The 12769-nt window shown below is 35.9% G+C and overlaps 1 protein-coding gene across 4 annotated transcripts in view; it reads left to right on the top strand.

Moving 5' to 3' along the window:
• The first annotated feature begins 6488 nt into the window (after positions 1-6488).
• The window catches only part of LOC124124907 (sorting nexin-14-like), a 105125-nt gene continuing 98844 nt past the window's right edge, over positions 6489-12769 (top strand). For all 4 annotated transcript variants that reach the window (XR_006859569.2, XM_046488197.2, XM_046488195.2 and 1 more), the window contains exon 1: positions 6489-6665. Coding sequence is in view for 3 of the 4 variants with exons in the window: in XM_046488197.2 (XP_046344153.1) it covers positions 6568-6665 (98 nt within the window). In the remaining variant the exon portion in view is untranslated. The remainder of the gene's footprint in view (positions 6666-12769) is intronic.

Here is a 12769-nt window from a genome sequence, read left to right as displayed (position 1 = left end):
CATCCTTCAACACAAAACATTTATTTGGTCATAGTCATATATTTATCAAACTCGTACATATTACATAGGATATTCTAACAAATGTTCGTTAGTAAACCCAAGATTACCGTGACATTTGTTTCATTATTTATAGGTTGCAAAATGTTTTGCCAAAAATGTCATTTGACTAACAAAGTTACCACTTACTTGGATAAAGGTTAGAGCAAAATATACCCAAGTACCTTCTTATTTGATCTGCAAAACATTGTTTCTTTTCCTCCTTTGTGTAGACGTGTGCCCTGTGCAATAATTTCCATGGATGGTACTGATTATCTGCAATGCACCCTGAAATAGAAACAACAAGACTGATTCTCTAAAATATTTCACATAAAATAGCCAAAAGCATGTCCTGTGAAGGTTTAGTTCTTTTTGTTCATTACATACTTACCCTACTCTCTGCTGATTTCGATGCATTGTCGATGCTTGCTGATCATGCCCTCGGATCCCAAATTTAGATGTTAAGAGATTTGTTGCATGTAGCCCGCTTCGCACTTTCAGGCGATTCATATAGAACCTGAAATATATATTCATTTTATTTGAACATCATTCAAATAAACGGAAACGTTCAAATAGTGACAATTGCAATTTGCGTTGGAATTTCATCTCATAATTTGTAAATAAAGCTTGTGGAACAATGGCAGAAATGACGGTCAAAATGGCGAGTAATATGTCGTCTGCTAAGCGTTTCGTAAGGGGCCGGTTTTACTTCGCTTGCGATCAGCATATGAATATATCGCAGAACACCGATGTTCTATTAATGAAACACGTGTTCTCGCATATAACATTATAGAACACAGCAGAACACACGCGTTCTAGGAGAGAACGTAGGCGTTCAGCAAATAAACCGTATATGTTCCAGAGCACCCATTAAAGATCCAGCTAAAATTAGCCATCAGAATGCCAATGTTCTGATACACGTAAATGTCCCCAATGCAAGCAAGTTATTTCCATGTATTAGCAATGAGCTGTATTTCAGTAATGTTTCTTGTTGTATTTATTCAGGCTACATATGAGTTATTATTAACACAAAGTATACCATGTTTATAAACTATTTATTATTCATCAAACTCAAAATATAACCCTTCTTATACACATTTTCTGTTTGACATACCAATCTACCAGCCTCTCTTCTTCTCAAAAATAAATATTCCGAAAACACAAATATGATGGTCGAATTTAAATTTGTCTAACAACATTCAGTACATAATCTCTGCAAATGTGCATGGACTTCTCCCAGGAGAGAACACACGCGTTCTACAACAGATCACAGGCGTTCAGCAATAGAACACGTGCTGCACGAATTAGAACATTCGTATTCTGTGGCAGAACGTATGGACGCGTCCAGCGTTCATTTAGAGTGTGGGCGCTGGTCTCTAAATCGGACATTTAAAACACCACAAATAAAATCAAAATCGTATGTCGTTACAGATAGGCATCTAAATGCACCATATTGGTCTTTCTATTGTTTATTGACAGATGCCAATGTAGTTACACCATTCACTTAAAACATTTTCAGCATGGATTGTAGCGACGCTTCATCAGGTGCAGTTAGAGCAATATCCTCGGCATATAACACCATTGACAAACTCACAGCATCCATTTGAATACCGCAGTAAAGTTTGTTTATATCATCAACCAGATCGTTAATGTACATGGCAAATAATTGAGTCTGGACCAGACACTCCAGTGATTGACATCATGAGCATTGATCCACGCAATAAGGAAACGAAGACATGCATCAGCTAAGTCTGCGAGCCTGACCACCCGATCCCGTTAGTCGCCTCTTACAAGAACAGTCACCCCAACCACAAGCATGGGCAGCTGAAGACCAATTATAACCCGGATGTTCACGGGCCTCCTTCGATGTGAAGGGGCGTAAAATTAAATATGAAATGTATATTAGTATATGAGTAGTGATTCCATTGGCTAACCATTGAATAAACAAATATGCACGCAGTTGCATGTGCAGTAAATCATACAGCAGTCATGTATGCTTAATTTCGTTTCCACAGCAGGTGCATGGTTACGGAGTTACGTTGTGAGGGTACTATGTACAAGAAACGCTAGAAGCAGGTATATCACTTTGTATCTATATCACATATTTATTTGTTGTTTTAAGGGAATACCACATTACTATTCTTTTCACGTTAATTAAAATGGATGGTAGACGTTGATGTGTTCTCTTAAAACTATAATCCACGTGCATGACTGGACCACAATGAGTTTAACGAAGCAGCGAGACTTGCATCACTAATGAGATACACTGTTCATATCATATGTGATATTTGGATTAAAGATTGACTTAAACGCCATAATTAGGCTATAAATAAGCTCGTCTCGAAAACAGTCTGTTCACTGATTGATAACAAGTAGATAATTATGTATTGAGAGAGAGTTTCAACTGTTTCCTTTGAAAATCTCAACTTCGCCGTGTGACTATACCGACAATACTTGTATGCCGGCGCCGACCGTCCGTATACAGTCGGAGGGATATACGTTATTCCCCAAATTCGCCTGTGTACAAAATGTAAAGACCTATTAGCATATATTTTATGTCACTTGTACCAGCATTACAATGTGTTCATTGCATTTCTAAATGATATACACGTAGGAAAATAAACACAAATGAAAGAGATCGATAGACAGAGACTGATCTGACATCTATGTAAATATGTCTTGCTTTCACATTTCCTGGCGGTGAACTATGCTTTGTAAATGCTGTAATACATGACACAATTTTTGTTCAATTCAATTCTTCATTGTATGAAAGGCCACAGGCCCATATACAACGGAAGTACATAACATATTTTATAAGATACAAAGTCAAGGTAACAATTCACTTCGTAACAAAAACGCATGATGTATGTACAAAGCCAGTTGATGTTGTATTAGAGGATCCTTACATGATAGTAATGAACACAATCTTATAGCATTAACATGGGATAAAGACCACTGCGGTAAGTACTTGTTTCTTAGATTTTCGAATATAGGGCAAAACAAAATAAAATAAAATGGTATTCATCTTCGACAACAATGTCACAGAATGGGCATAACCTAAGGGATTTCTCAACAGATGAAAATCTTCCTGGGGTAATTTTTACATCATTCAGACCAAGTCTAAAACGAATAATGATTAAGAAAATTCTGGTACCGTAAGTTTGATAAATAAGATTCTGGTTCAAGCAATGACTTGAACTGACGATAAGTATCGTAGCTTGAACTTTCGTAAATATATATACATGTATAATATGCCAAAGTATTTGTATTCATTCACAACATTAATAAATTCACAATTAAAAAACAGTTTCTGTCTTGCAGCCACTCGACCACCTCTATGAAATATAACAGTATTTGTTTGATCAAGATTAACACTAAGTTTCCAATCATCTGAATATTCCGAAAGTATGTCAAGCTGCTTCTGTTGACCAATAATAGTACTAGACATCAAAATCATATAATCGCCAACAAGTAGCATGAAAAGTTGTATTATGTCAGGGAAGAGCTGGATGCCATGTCTACCAGACTGCATGATATCAACATATAAATCATTTATAAAAAAAGAGAAAAGTATAGGACACATCATTGGCGTAAGCCAATCGGGCAATAAAAAAGTCACTTTTAGTATCACCACAGCGACCACATGATTTTACATCTGCATATATAGCGAACATTTTGCCTCCTAAACCCTTTGTTTTCAAACAACTCCACAATTTAGCTCTATTTACATAACCACATGCAATTTTAAAATTAAAAAATCCACATACAACTCGCGTTTGCTGAAGGATGAATATTTCTGAATGACTGCATACAAAGTAAATATGTGGTCAATAGTCGAATAGTCCTTTTTATAAATCCCGCCTGAGTTTCAGGAATCAAATCTCTCAGGTTTGACCACTGTGTTAATCTGTTATTGATGATAGAAGTAAATGCTTTACCAAAATACCAGAGAGAGATATACCCCGGTAATTGCCAGGATTGTTTACGTTTCCATTCTTGAATAACGTAATAATAATAATAATAATAATAATAATAATGATAATAATAGAAGGAAAAACACATGTATCAAAAATTCGATTGAAACATTTAAACCAGAAAAGGCATGATATCGGAAAATAAGTATTTAAGCTTTTTAGCTATAACACAATCAACATGCACCAACAGATTTACCTGTTTTAAAAGGCGATATATAGAATGAAATATTTCCATTTCCGTGATAGGCGATTCCAGCGGAAGCATTTCAACATCACTAAAATGACTCACTGACCTCATCGTTATCATGTTCAAAGAACTCATTGTCTACCAAATATATAGAATAACGTTTTGAGAATAACTTCTTGAAATGATGTAATCATTCTGTTGTCGATGTATACTCACACGCAAAAGAAACGCAAGCCGAGTATGCAGTATACATGTTATTTATTTTCAACAGTAAAGACAAGAAATACTAATAGGGCAAGATTGACAAAAGTTTGACTGAAGACAGTTTAATGGATTAAAAGGCAGATGACATAATTGTTTTTTTCAAATGTTAAGGGCTTACACAGTTTCGGGTCAATACCCAAAATGTCAGTCAATACCTGGTGTGACCACCATTAGCATTGATCACTGCCACACATCTCCTGTACTTTGAGTGGATCAGACGATTTGTGAAGGCCCTAGGGATCCTCCTGCACACACCCAGAGCAGCTGTGCGTAGTTCATCGGCAGTTGTAGGGACTGGGCGCACATTGTGCAGACGCCTTTGAACCTCATCCCACAAGTGTTCGATGGAGTTCAGATCAGGACTGAGGGCTGGCCACAGTAGAACACGGATGTTGTGTTGTTGCAGAAAGGCCATGGTAGCTCTGGCAACATGGGGACGAGCGTTGTCCTGCTGGAAAATATGTTGTTGATGTTGTGCAAAAAATGGAACAACGTGGGGTCTGATCACTTGCTCGATATACCGCTGAGCAAAGACGCCGTGTCCCCGACCTTGACCAACATTCAGAAAGCACATGGGTCCAAGTCTCGCATTAAGTCCAATCCCTGCCCATATCATGACGCTAGGTCCACCCCATGGATCCCTTTCCACGACGTTTCTGTCAGCGAAAAGATCACCTCGACGCCGCCAAATTCTGACTCTTCCGTCTGCATGGGAGACACAAAAGCGACTTTCATCAGAGAAGATGACACGCCTCCACTCACGATGGCGCCAAATGCGATGACCCTGTGCCCACTGAAGTCGTGCTTGTCGATGCCGTGGTTGTAGAACAGGACGACGTGCTGGTTGGCGACATCTGAGGTTGTTGGAACGGAGACGTCGGATCACAATGTCCCGGCTAATGTGTCGATTATGTGTTCCTATGGTCTGTCGAGCACTTTCACTTGCAGTTAGGAACAGATGTCGCTGGTGTTGACGGGTAATCTGCCGATCTTGTCGAGTTGTGGTGACCCTAGGACGACCGCTCCGAGGAAGGTCATATGTGGTCTGTGTAGCATTTTATAGTCAGTTAACGCCCTTGCTTCGGAAAGATGGCATTATAAAACTGGCTTCAGCCTAGACGAATATATGCACAAACATACATACACACGTCACTATATACAGTAATTTTGGACGCGACGATAAACACAATTTTGTCATGGAACATGTAAAACGCAGAGAAACTGATGTTCACTAATGCACCGTATCCATGCACTTCTATATATAAGCATGTATATTTGAGTACGTGAGTATACTTGTCATGTGAACACATTTACTCATGAACAAATTGGCAACAGCTCTGTATTCTGAAGTTGACGCTGTTCAGGATACAGCAATAGCAACTATAATTCGGACATTCAGAGCTGGGCGGACAGTGTTTTCTTTGGATTAAATTACTAGAAAATTTGTGAACAGATAAAAATCAAACACATGTTGCTTCATGCGAAAATTTCTTAAAGGTAACTCTCTTCTCATTCGACTTGGATTGGAAAACAACCTGTTTCATGTTTCAAGTCGTGAACAGGCACCACTTTAACCGTTGGCAAACCTTATTTACACACCTACTTTAATGTTCATGTGAACGCATAGTACAGTTACATATACACACGTATGTATAGTTACACGTGTGCAAAATTACTTAAGTGTGTAAATTTGCATGTCAACGGGGTATTTTTTATGGGTTGATATCAATCACGTAATCGTGAGTGTTACCTCAAAGTTAATACTGGCAGAGACCATATATGGTCTCTGATACTGGATAAGTTTATAATAATGCAAACATAAAATATATATTATAGCATATCTTGAGGAGGCAACATGCAACTGGAATGAACAATACACTGGCATGTTCCCACAAATCCTACTCAGACTGAGCAGTGGCCGTCATTGCACAACACTCAAAAGGTACAAGCGAACATGGCACCGTGTGTTGATCCTTTTTGCGGTTGTTCGCGATTAAGAGATAGAGTTGTCTCCCTGACATAGCTCTTCCGTCAACATCTGGAGGAGGAGGGGGCAGATCGATCAGTTGTGAAACATATTATGTGAAACTTATTTCCTTCTTAAATATGATACCATGGTATATTTTAAAATTTTACGCCCAGAAGCATGTCAAGTTCACTTCTGGAACAGTTGTGTTGCTTATTCTCACACTGATCTTCTACAGGTATGTCGTGGTTTTGAAATGTGTTGGGCAGCAGCACGCACCTGTCAGACACTGAGACAGGTGATGTAGAGATTTACATGACGCAAAGAGGTTGGTTCATGCTGCTATTTCGTTGTGATAAAACATTGTGACACAGAATGAGATAATCATTCACATGTCTTCTTGAATGTGTCAAACAACCTGGCACAAACTCACCAATTTCCAAACTAGATCATACTCAGGGGCGGAGCCAAGATTTTACATAAGGGGGGCATCCACTAGTGTCATTTGTAACTTCAGGGTTGAGGTGGGGACCTACCCCAAGGCCTACCCCCCAAATCACAAAAACTATATGTAAACTATTATTCATAATGTTACTGTAACAACTCAATCAACATCATTGTAGGAAATGTGCATACAAAATGTCATCAGATGTCGCCACCCCCAGAACCCCGCCACTGGATCTGCCAGGGATACAAGGCTAACAGGGGTAGAAACTAACATTTTTGGTCCACTAGTCCTTATAATATTATAACATAGCAAACCCCTTAAAAATGGCAAATATCTACTAGGCCTTATGATACCTTAAAGGGGCACTGATCTAAAGCAATTCCCTGGGACTGCTTGTTGCCTTTGTTATTGTTTTTTTCCCATGAGTACCCAGATGATATAGCAGAAACCTAGACTAGTTCGCGACCTGTGCTGCGCAATTCGTAAGCACATTTGTCACTTTTATTGATAGTATGGGCGTATGGTCACATTGATCAACAAAATGAAATACAGTTTGGGAAATTATAAGGAAATGTAGGTATCTTTGTGGGTAACATCGGTAATGGTGACGAAGTTTTGATAAGTCACTTGCTTGGTAATTGTGTGATTTTCGTTTACACTGTTTTGACTTGCAACACAAAGTAATCATTTCTCCTGAGCATTGCTTATTTTATCGTGTTTATATTTTTACAGTCAAAATGTGCAAAATTTTCACGTAGGAAATTTATTAAACGCCGCAATATTCAGTTATTTTACAAACTGACTGAAAAATATGTCCATCTGTATCATTATGATAACAAATTCCAAACATTTTTATGTTTAATATCATCCCCATGAGGCTGAAAAAATGTTGCGATGAAAAGTACATTTCTATATTGTTTGGCTTCTAATCCTACATAATAATCTATTGTGATGTTTTAGGCCCTTTTGATCGTCTTAATCAATCTTAATCAATCTGTTAAAGAAATGGACACATTTTTCAGTCAAAATGACTGAAAAATATTTACACATTTTATAAATTGCCTGAGAGAATCACATTTTACAAATTGACTCTAATATATACACGCTTTCAAAGGAAAGTCTTGTGAAAACAACGTCTATTACGCATCGAAGAATTTCCCAACCAAGACGTAGATGAACAAGAATCTGTCCAATGCTACAGCAAATGAAGGAAAACAAAATGCAAATATCATAATAACAACCTACCAAATTTATGTGTATATTTTTAGGCAGCTTCCTTGTTCGAGGATTGTATCCGTGAATATCCACACAAAGGAACAATATCCCACATGTCAGCTGCTGTATATAGAAACTTTTTTTTTTTTTTTTATAGATTTTTATTCAGTCATATACACAGGATACATATGCACTCGGAAAGCAATACAGCTTTATGAATACAGGTACTTCTCAAAAGGATATGGTACAGAGGAGGCCTAAGGCATAATCCACATCATGGTACAGATGAAGGCATATTTATGTATACAATTAAGAAGATGCGGTATTTATGGTACATCAAATTATGTTGCAAACATCAAGTGAATAAGTTATTTTGCAGTTTGAGTAAACAAAGCCCATTTTCTATTAAAGGCAGAGAAGTCGTTATTTCTACGTGCAATATGATATTCAACGTCATAGATACTTCTTATTGTGTTCTTAAAAGCAACAAAGTCAACATTTTCATTCTTAATACACTGGACAAAGATAAATCTTTTAGCAGCTACAATCAAATGGTTAATTAATACATCAAAGGTACCAAAGAGGAGCTCGTTGTCAGTTATGAGGATTTTTCTATGCAAGATATGAGTCAAGTAAATACAGAAATCTGACCAGAAATTCTTAACAACATGACATCCGATATAAACATGAAAAACATTTTCTTTGTGAGTATGACACATAGAACACTCATCGTTATCAATAAGTTTCATTCTTAATAACTCACGTTTAGTAAATATTACTTTATGAATAAATCTAAATTGGAAATCCCTGAGTTTTGTGTCCCTTAACCCATGGCAATATACACTGAATATTTGATTCCATGGAAAAGAACATCCCAGCTGATTTTCCCATTTCAAACAAGATTTAGGGAAAGGGAGGGAATTCCCTATCAGTATATTATAAAACACTTTTGTTCCTTTAATAGAACGTGTAAGATCATAAATCCAAGGAGATACTGTGAAATTAGAAGAGGAATGTAGATTTTTATCAATATTTTGTCTCCAACTTCTTGGAATATTAAAAAACATACGGTTATAGTCGAGAAAAGTTCCGTTAAGATCATAAAGTTATTGTAAACGTGGGAAGGGATCCATCAGTTTTCATCATACAAGTCTTTTATCGTAACTATACCTTTTTTAAACCAGTCATTAAAAATTAATACTGGTTCTCTAAAATAATGGTTTAACCATATGGGTTGGGAAGCAATTTCTGCTTTTTCTAAGTCTTCAAAGTCATATGAATGCATAAAGTCACTCCAGGCTATAAGGGTACCTTTCCAGAAAGGATTTACAATTTCCCAATTCTTGTGCAAACTGGCACCTAAAGTGTAGATATTAGCCAGCTGAAAACTAGCAAGGTCATAATTAATGTTTTTTTCACAATATCTTTTTAAACATGAAATTTTTAAAGATGATATAAATTTGGGTATATCAGTCATTTTCAATCCACCTTGACTGTAATTCCTTTTCAAATAATCCCTCTTAATCTTATCTCTTTTGCCACTCCAAATAAAGTTAAAAAGAATTCTATTCAATTGATCAATAAAAGCTTTTGATGGATTTGGAAAAAATATGTACAAGGGTAGAGAGAATTAAAGTCTTAACAACAGTTATTTTACCCATCAAAGTCAAATTACGTTTTTTCCATTTGCTTATAATACCATAGATGTTATCAAGGCGTTTTTTAGTGTTGATTACCCAAAGGTCTTTTAAGTCAACATTAAAACATATGCCCAAAACTTCAAAGTTGCCATAATGCCAATCTAGCTTTAAGTTAGGACAAAATCGGACTTTACTACCAGCCATACTGCCTATCCATATTGTTTTGGTTTTTTCAAAGTTCATTTTTAATCCTGAGATTTTGTAAAAAGTTTCAAGTGTATCCATGGCTGATTTTAATGATTTTTCTGAGCCATCTAAAAAAAGTTGGGTGTCGTCAGCATATTGGCCCAATGTGTGTTCAATATCGTGTAGAGGTATACCTTTTATATCTTCATTAGTACGAATCATAATGCCGAGAATTTCAGCTACGAAAAGAAACAAATAGGGGGAAATTGGGTCACCCTGTCTACAACCTCTTTCATTCATGAAAAATTTAGAGAGGTAGCCATTTTGGACAATACAAGAAGAGGCATTAAATATGAGTATATGAATCCATTTAATCATATTTGGCCCAAAGCCAAATTTTTCCAGAACGAGGAAAATTAAATCTTTATTCATGGTGTCAAACGCTTTCTCAAAATCAATGAGCATCAACGTACCTTTTTTGTCAAGTCTCTTAGTTTCAAATATGATATCGTAAAGTAATCTAGTATTTTCACTTAAACATCTCCCAGGGATAAATCCTGATTGATTACAATGAATTAATTTGTTTAAAGATTGCTTGATTCTATTAGTAATACAAGAGCTTAAAATCTTATATAAATACAGCATTTAATAAAGTAATGGGACGCCAATTTTTTAATCTTTTTCTATCTTTATTTGCTTTTGGAATGCAAGTAATCACGCCCCAGTTCATAGTAGAAGTCAAAGAGTTAGAATGGTAAGCGTGATTAAAGTATCTCCATATCCAGACTCTTAAATCTTTCCAGAAAAATTTAAAGAAGTCAATTGGGAAGCCATCAAGACCTGGGCTCTTATTATTTTTCATTGCAAGTGTAGCCTTACCAATTTCGTTTAAGGATAACGGCTGTTCAAAGGCCTGTTGCATATCATTCTCTAGTTTTCGAATTGGAATATTGTTTAACATCAGGCTTGGGTCAGTATCTACTGAACTATTTTTTTGGTACAAGTTTCTATAAAATGATTCTTGTTCTTTAATGATGAGAGTTGTATCATTCAGTTCCTCACCTTCACTATTAATCAAAGAGGAGATGATATTATTTGTAAAAATTCTATTTTCAAGACGACAAAAGTATTTAGTTGGTTTCTCTCCCTCCTCATACCATTGTAATCTCTTATTAAAAGCATTTATCTTGCTTTCTTCTTTAATTTTTTCATAATCCTTTTTTGATTCAGATAATTTACTTAAAGCTTCTTCAGAAATATTTTGAAAATCCTCTCTAATTTTATTTTCATATTGGTTTATTTCTTTTTCTAAATCGCCCAATTTCTTTCCTCTTTTCTTTTTCAAATATGAGGAAAAAGAAATTGTTTTACCTCGCAAATTCATTAAAAAGGTTTCCAAAAATAGGGAATCAGGTATACTCAGTTTTAAATCCAAATCATCAAAAGGAGCAGAATGGTCTGATCTATAAGATGGATGCACATATTGTTGTTTTGTTTCATCTAAAACAGTCGTAACCATATCCACATATTGTTTATTTCTTAAAAAGGAAGTGTTAAATTTAAAATATCCACGGCCCCTATTATTTATCAGAGAATCATTTAGGCATAAAGAAATAGCCGAATGGTCAGATTTATAACCTGGGAGAATGTCAGCAGCAGGGGATAGGTTTAAAATATCTTCACTAACCAGAAAAAAGTCTAGCCTAGCTTGCTGTCTGGGTTTATGTTTCCACCATGTAAATTTTCTAACAGCTGCATTTTGTTCACGCCAAACATCATATAGGTTAAACTGAGATAAATAGTCTAGAACCGTTTTTCTAGCATTTGGGTTGTTAATATTTTTATAATTTTCCAGATCTAGAGATTGATCAAGAATGAGATTCCAATCCCCACAAATTATAATCGCTTCACTATCAAGTCCATCAATGGCATTAAAGATATCATGATAAAATTTTGGGAGATCAGAATTAGGCCCATATATAGTAGCTAAGGTCAATCTTATTCCTTTAATGGTTATATCAGCAATTATAAAATTTCCACCATCATCTATCATAACCTTATGAATAGACATTTCGATGGAATTAAAGAGAATAGCCACCCCATGGGCATGAGACTTGAAGGGAGCGAAAATACACTCAAGGCCCCAGTCATTCCTAAAAATGTTCACTTGATTTTTATCTATATGAATATCTTGAAGGCAGATGACATCAAAATTTCGTTTGCGCCAAATATTAAAAACCTCTTTTCTTTTTAGCTTATCAGCTAAGCCTCTGCAGTTTGCAGATAGCAAGGATAGTTTAGATTGTATAGACATTGCATATTGGAGTTATAGTTTTGACAACAGAATATACAAGGGATACATATCTTGTCCGTGTAATGACTGATTTCTTTGGTTTTATATGAAAATAAAAGAAAAGTAAAGAATAAAAACAAAGAAAGACCGATGTTTGCGGCTCAAGGATTTTGGAAATTCCTATATTTCCCCGCATAGTTTGGTAACAAGGCCATAATATTATTGATTTATATCAGTAAGTAAACATATGAGGTCATATAAACATTCATGTAAATAGCATCTCAATTGCCGACATACAAAGAAAACTAAAGTAACTTACACTCATATGGGTTAATCCATGAATAATCCAGCTGATAAACACAGGCGTAATAGAAGATAATACACAAACACTAGAGGGTATTTTCACACTAGTGTGCGCACAGCGTTTTGAACACAATAGCAAACATTTAGATGATGTCCACATAGATCCTGTGAGGAAAAAAAAAGGAAGCGTCATAAAATCCTCAAGTGTTTTTCCAAATATCCAATCAGGGTATAGAAACCCACATAGATCCTATGAG

The sequence above is a fragment of the Haliotis rufescens genome, unplaced genomic scaffold, assembly GCF_023055435.1.
Source record: "Haliotis rufescens isolate VD_foot unplaced genomic scaffold, xgHalRufe1.0.p SCAF_66, whole genome shotgun sequence".
NCBI lineage: Eukaryota > Metazoa > Mollusca > Gastropoda > Lepetellida > Haliotidae > Haliotis > Haliotis rufescens.
This window is presented reverse-complemented; position numbering and strand designations above follow the sequence as displayed.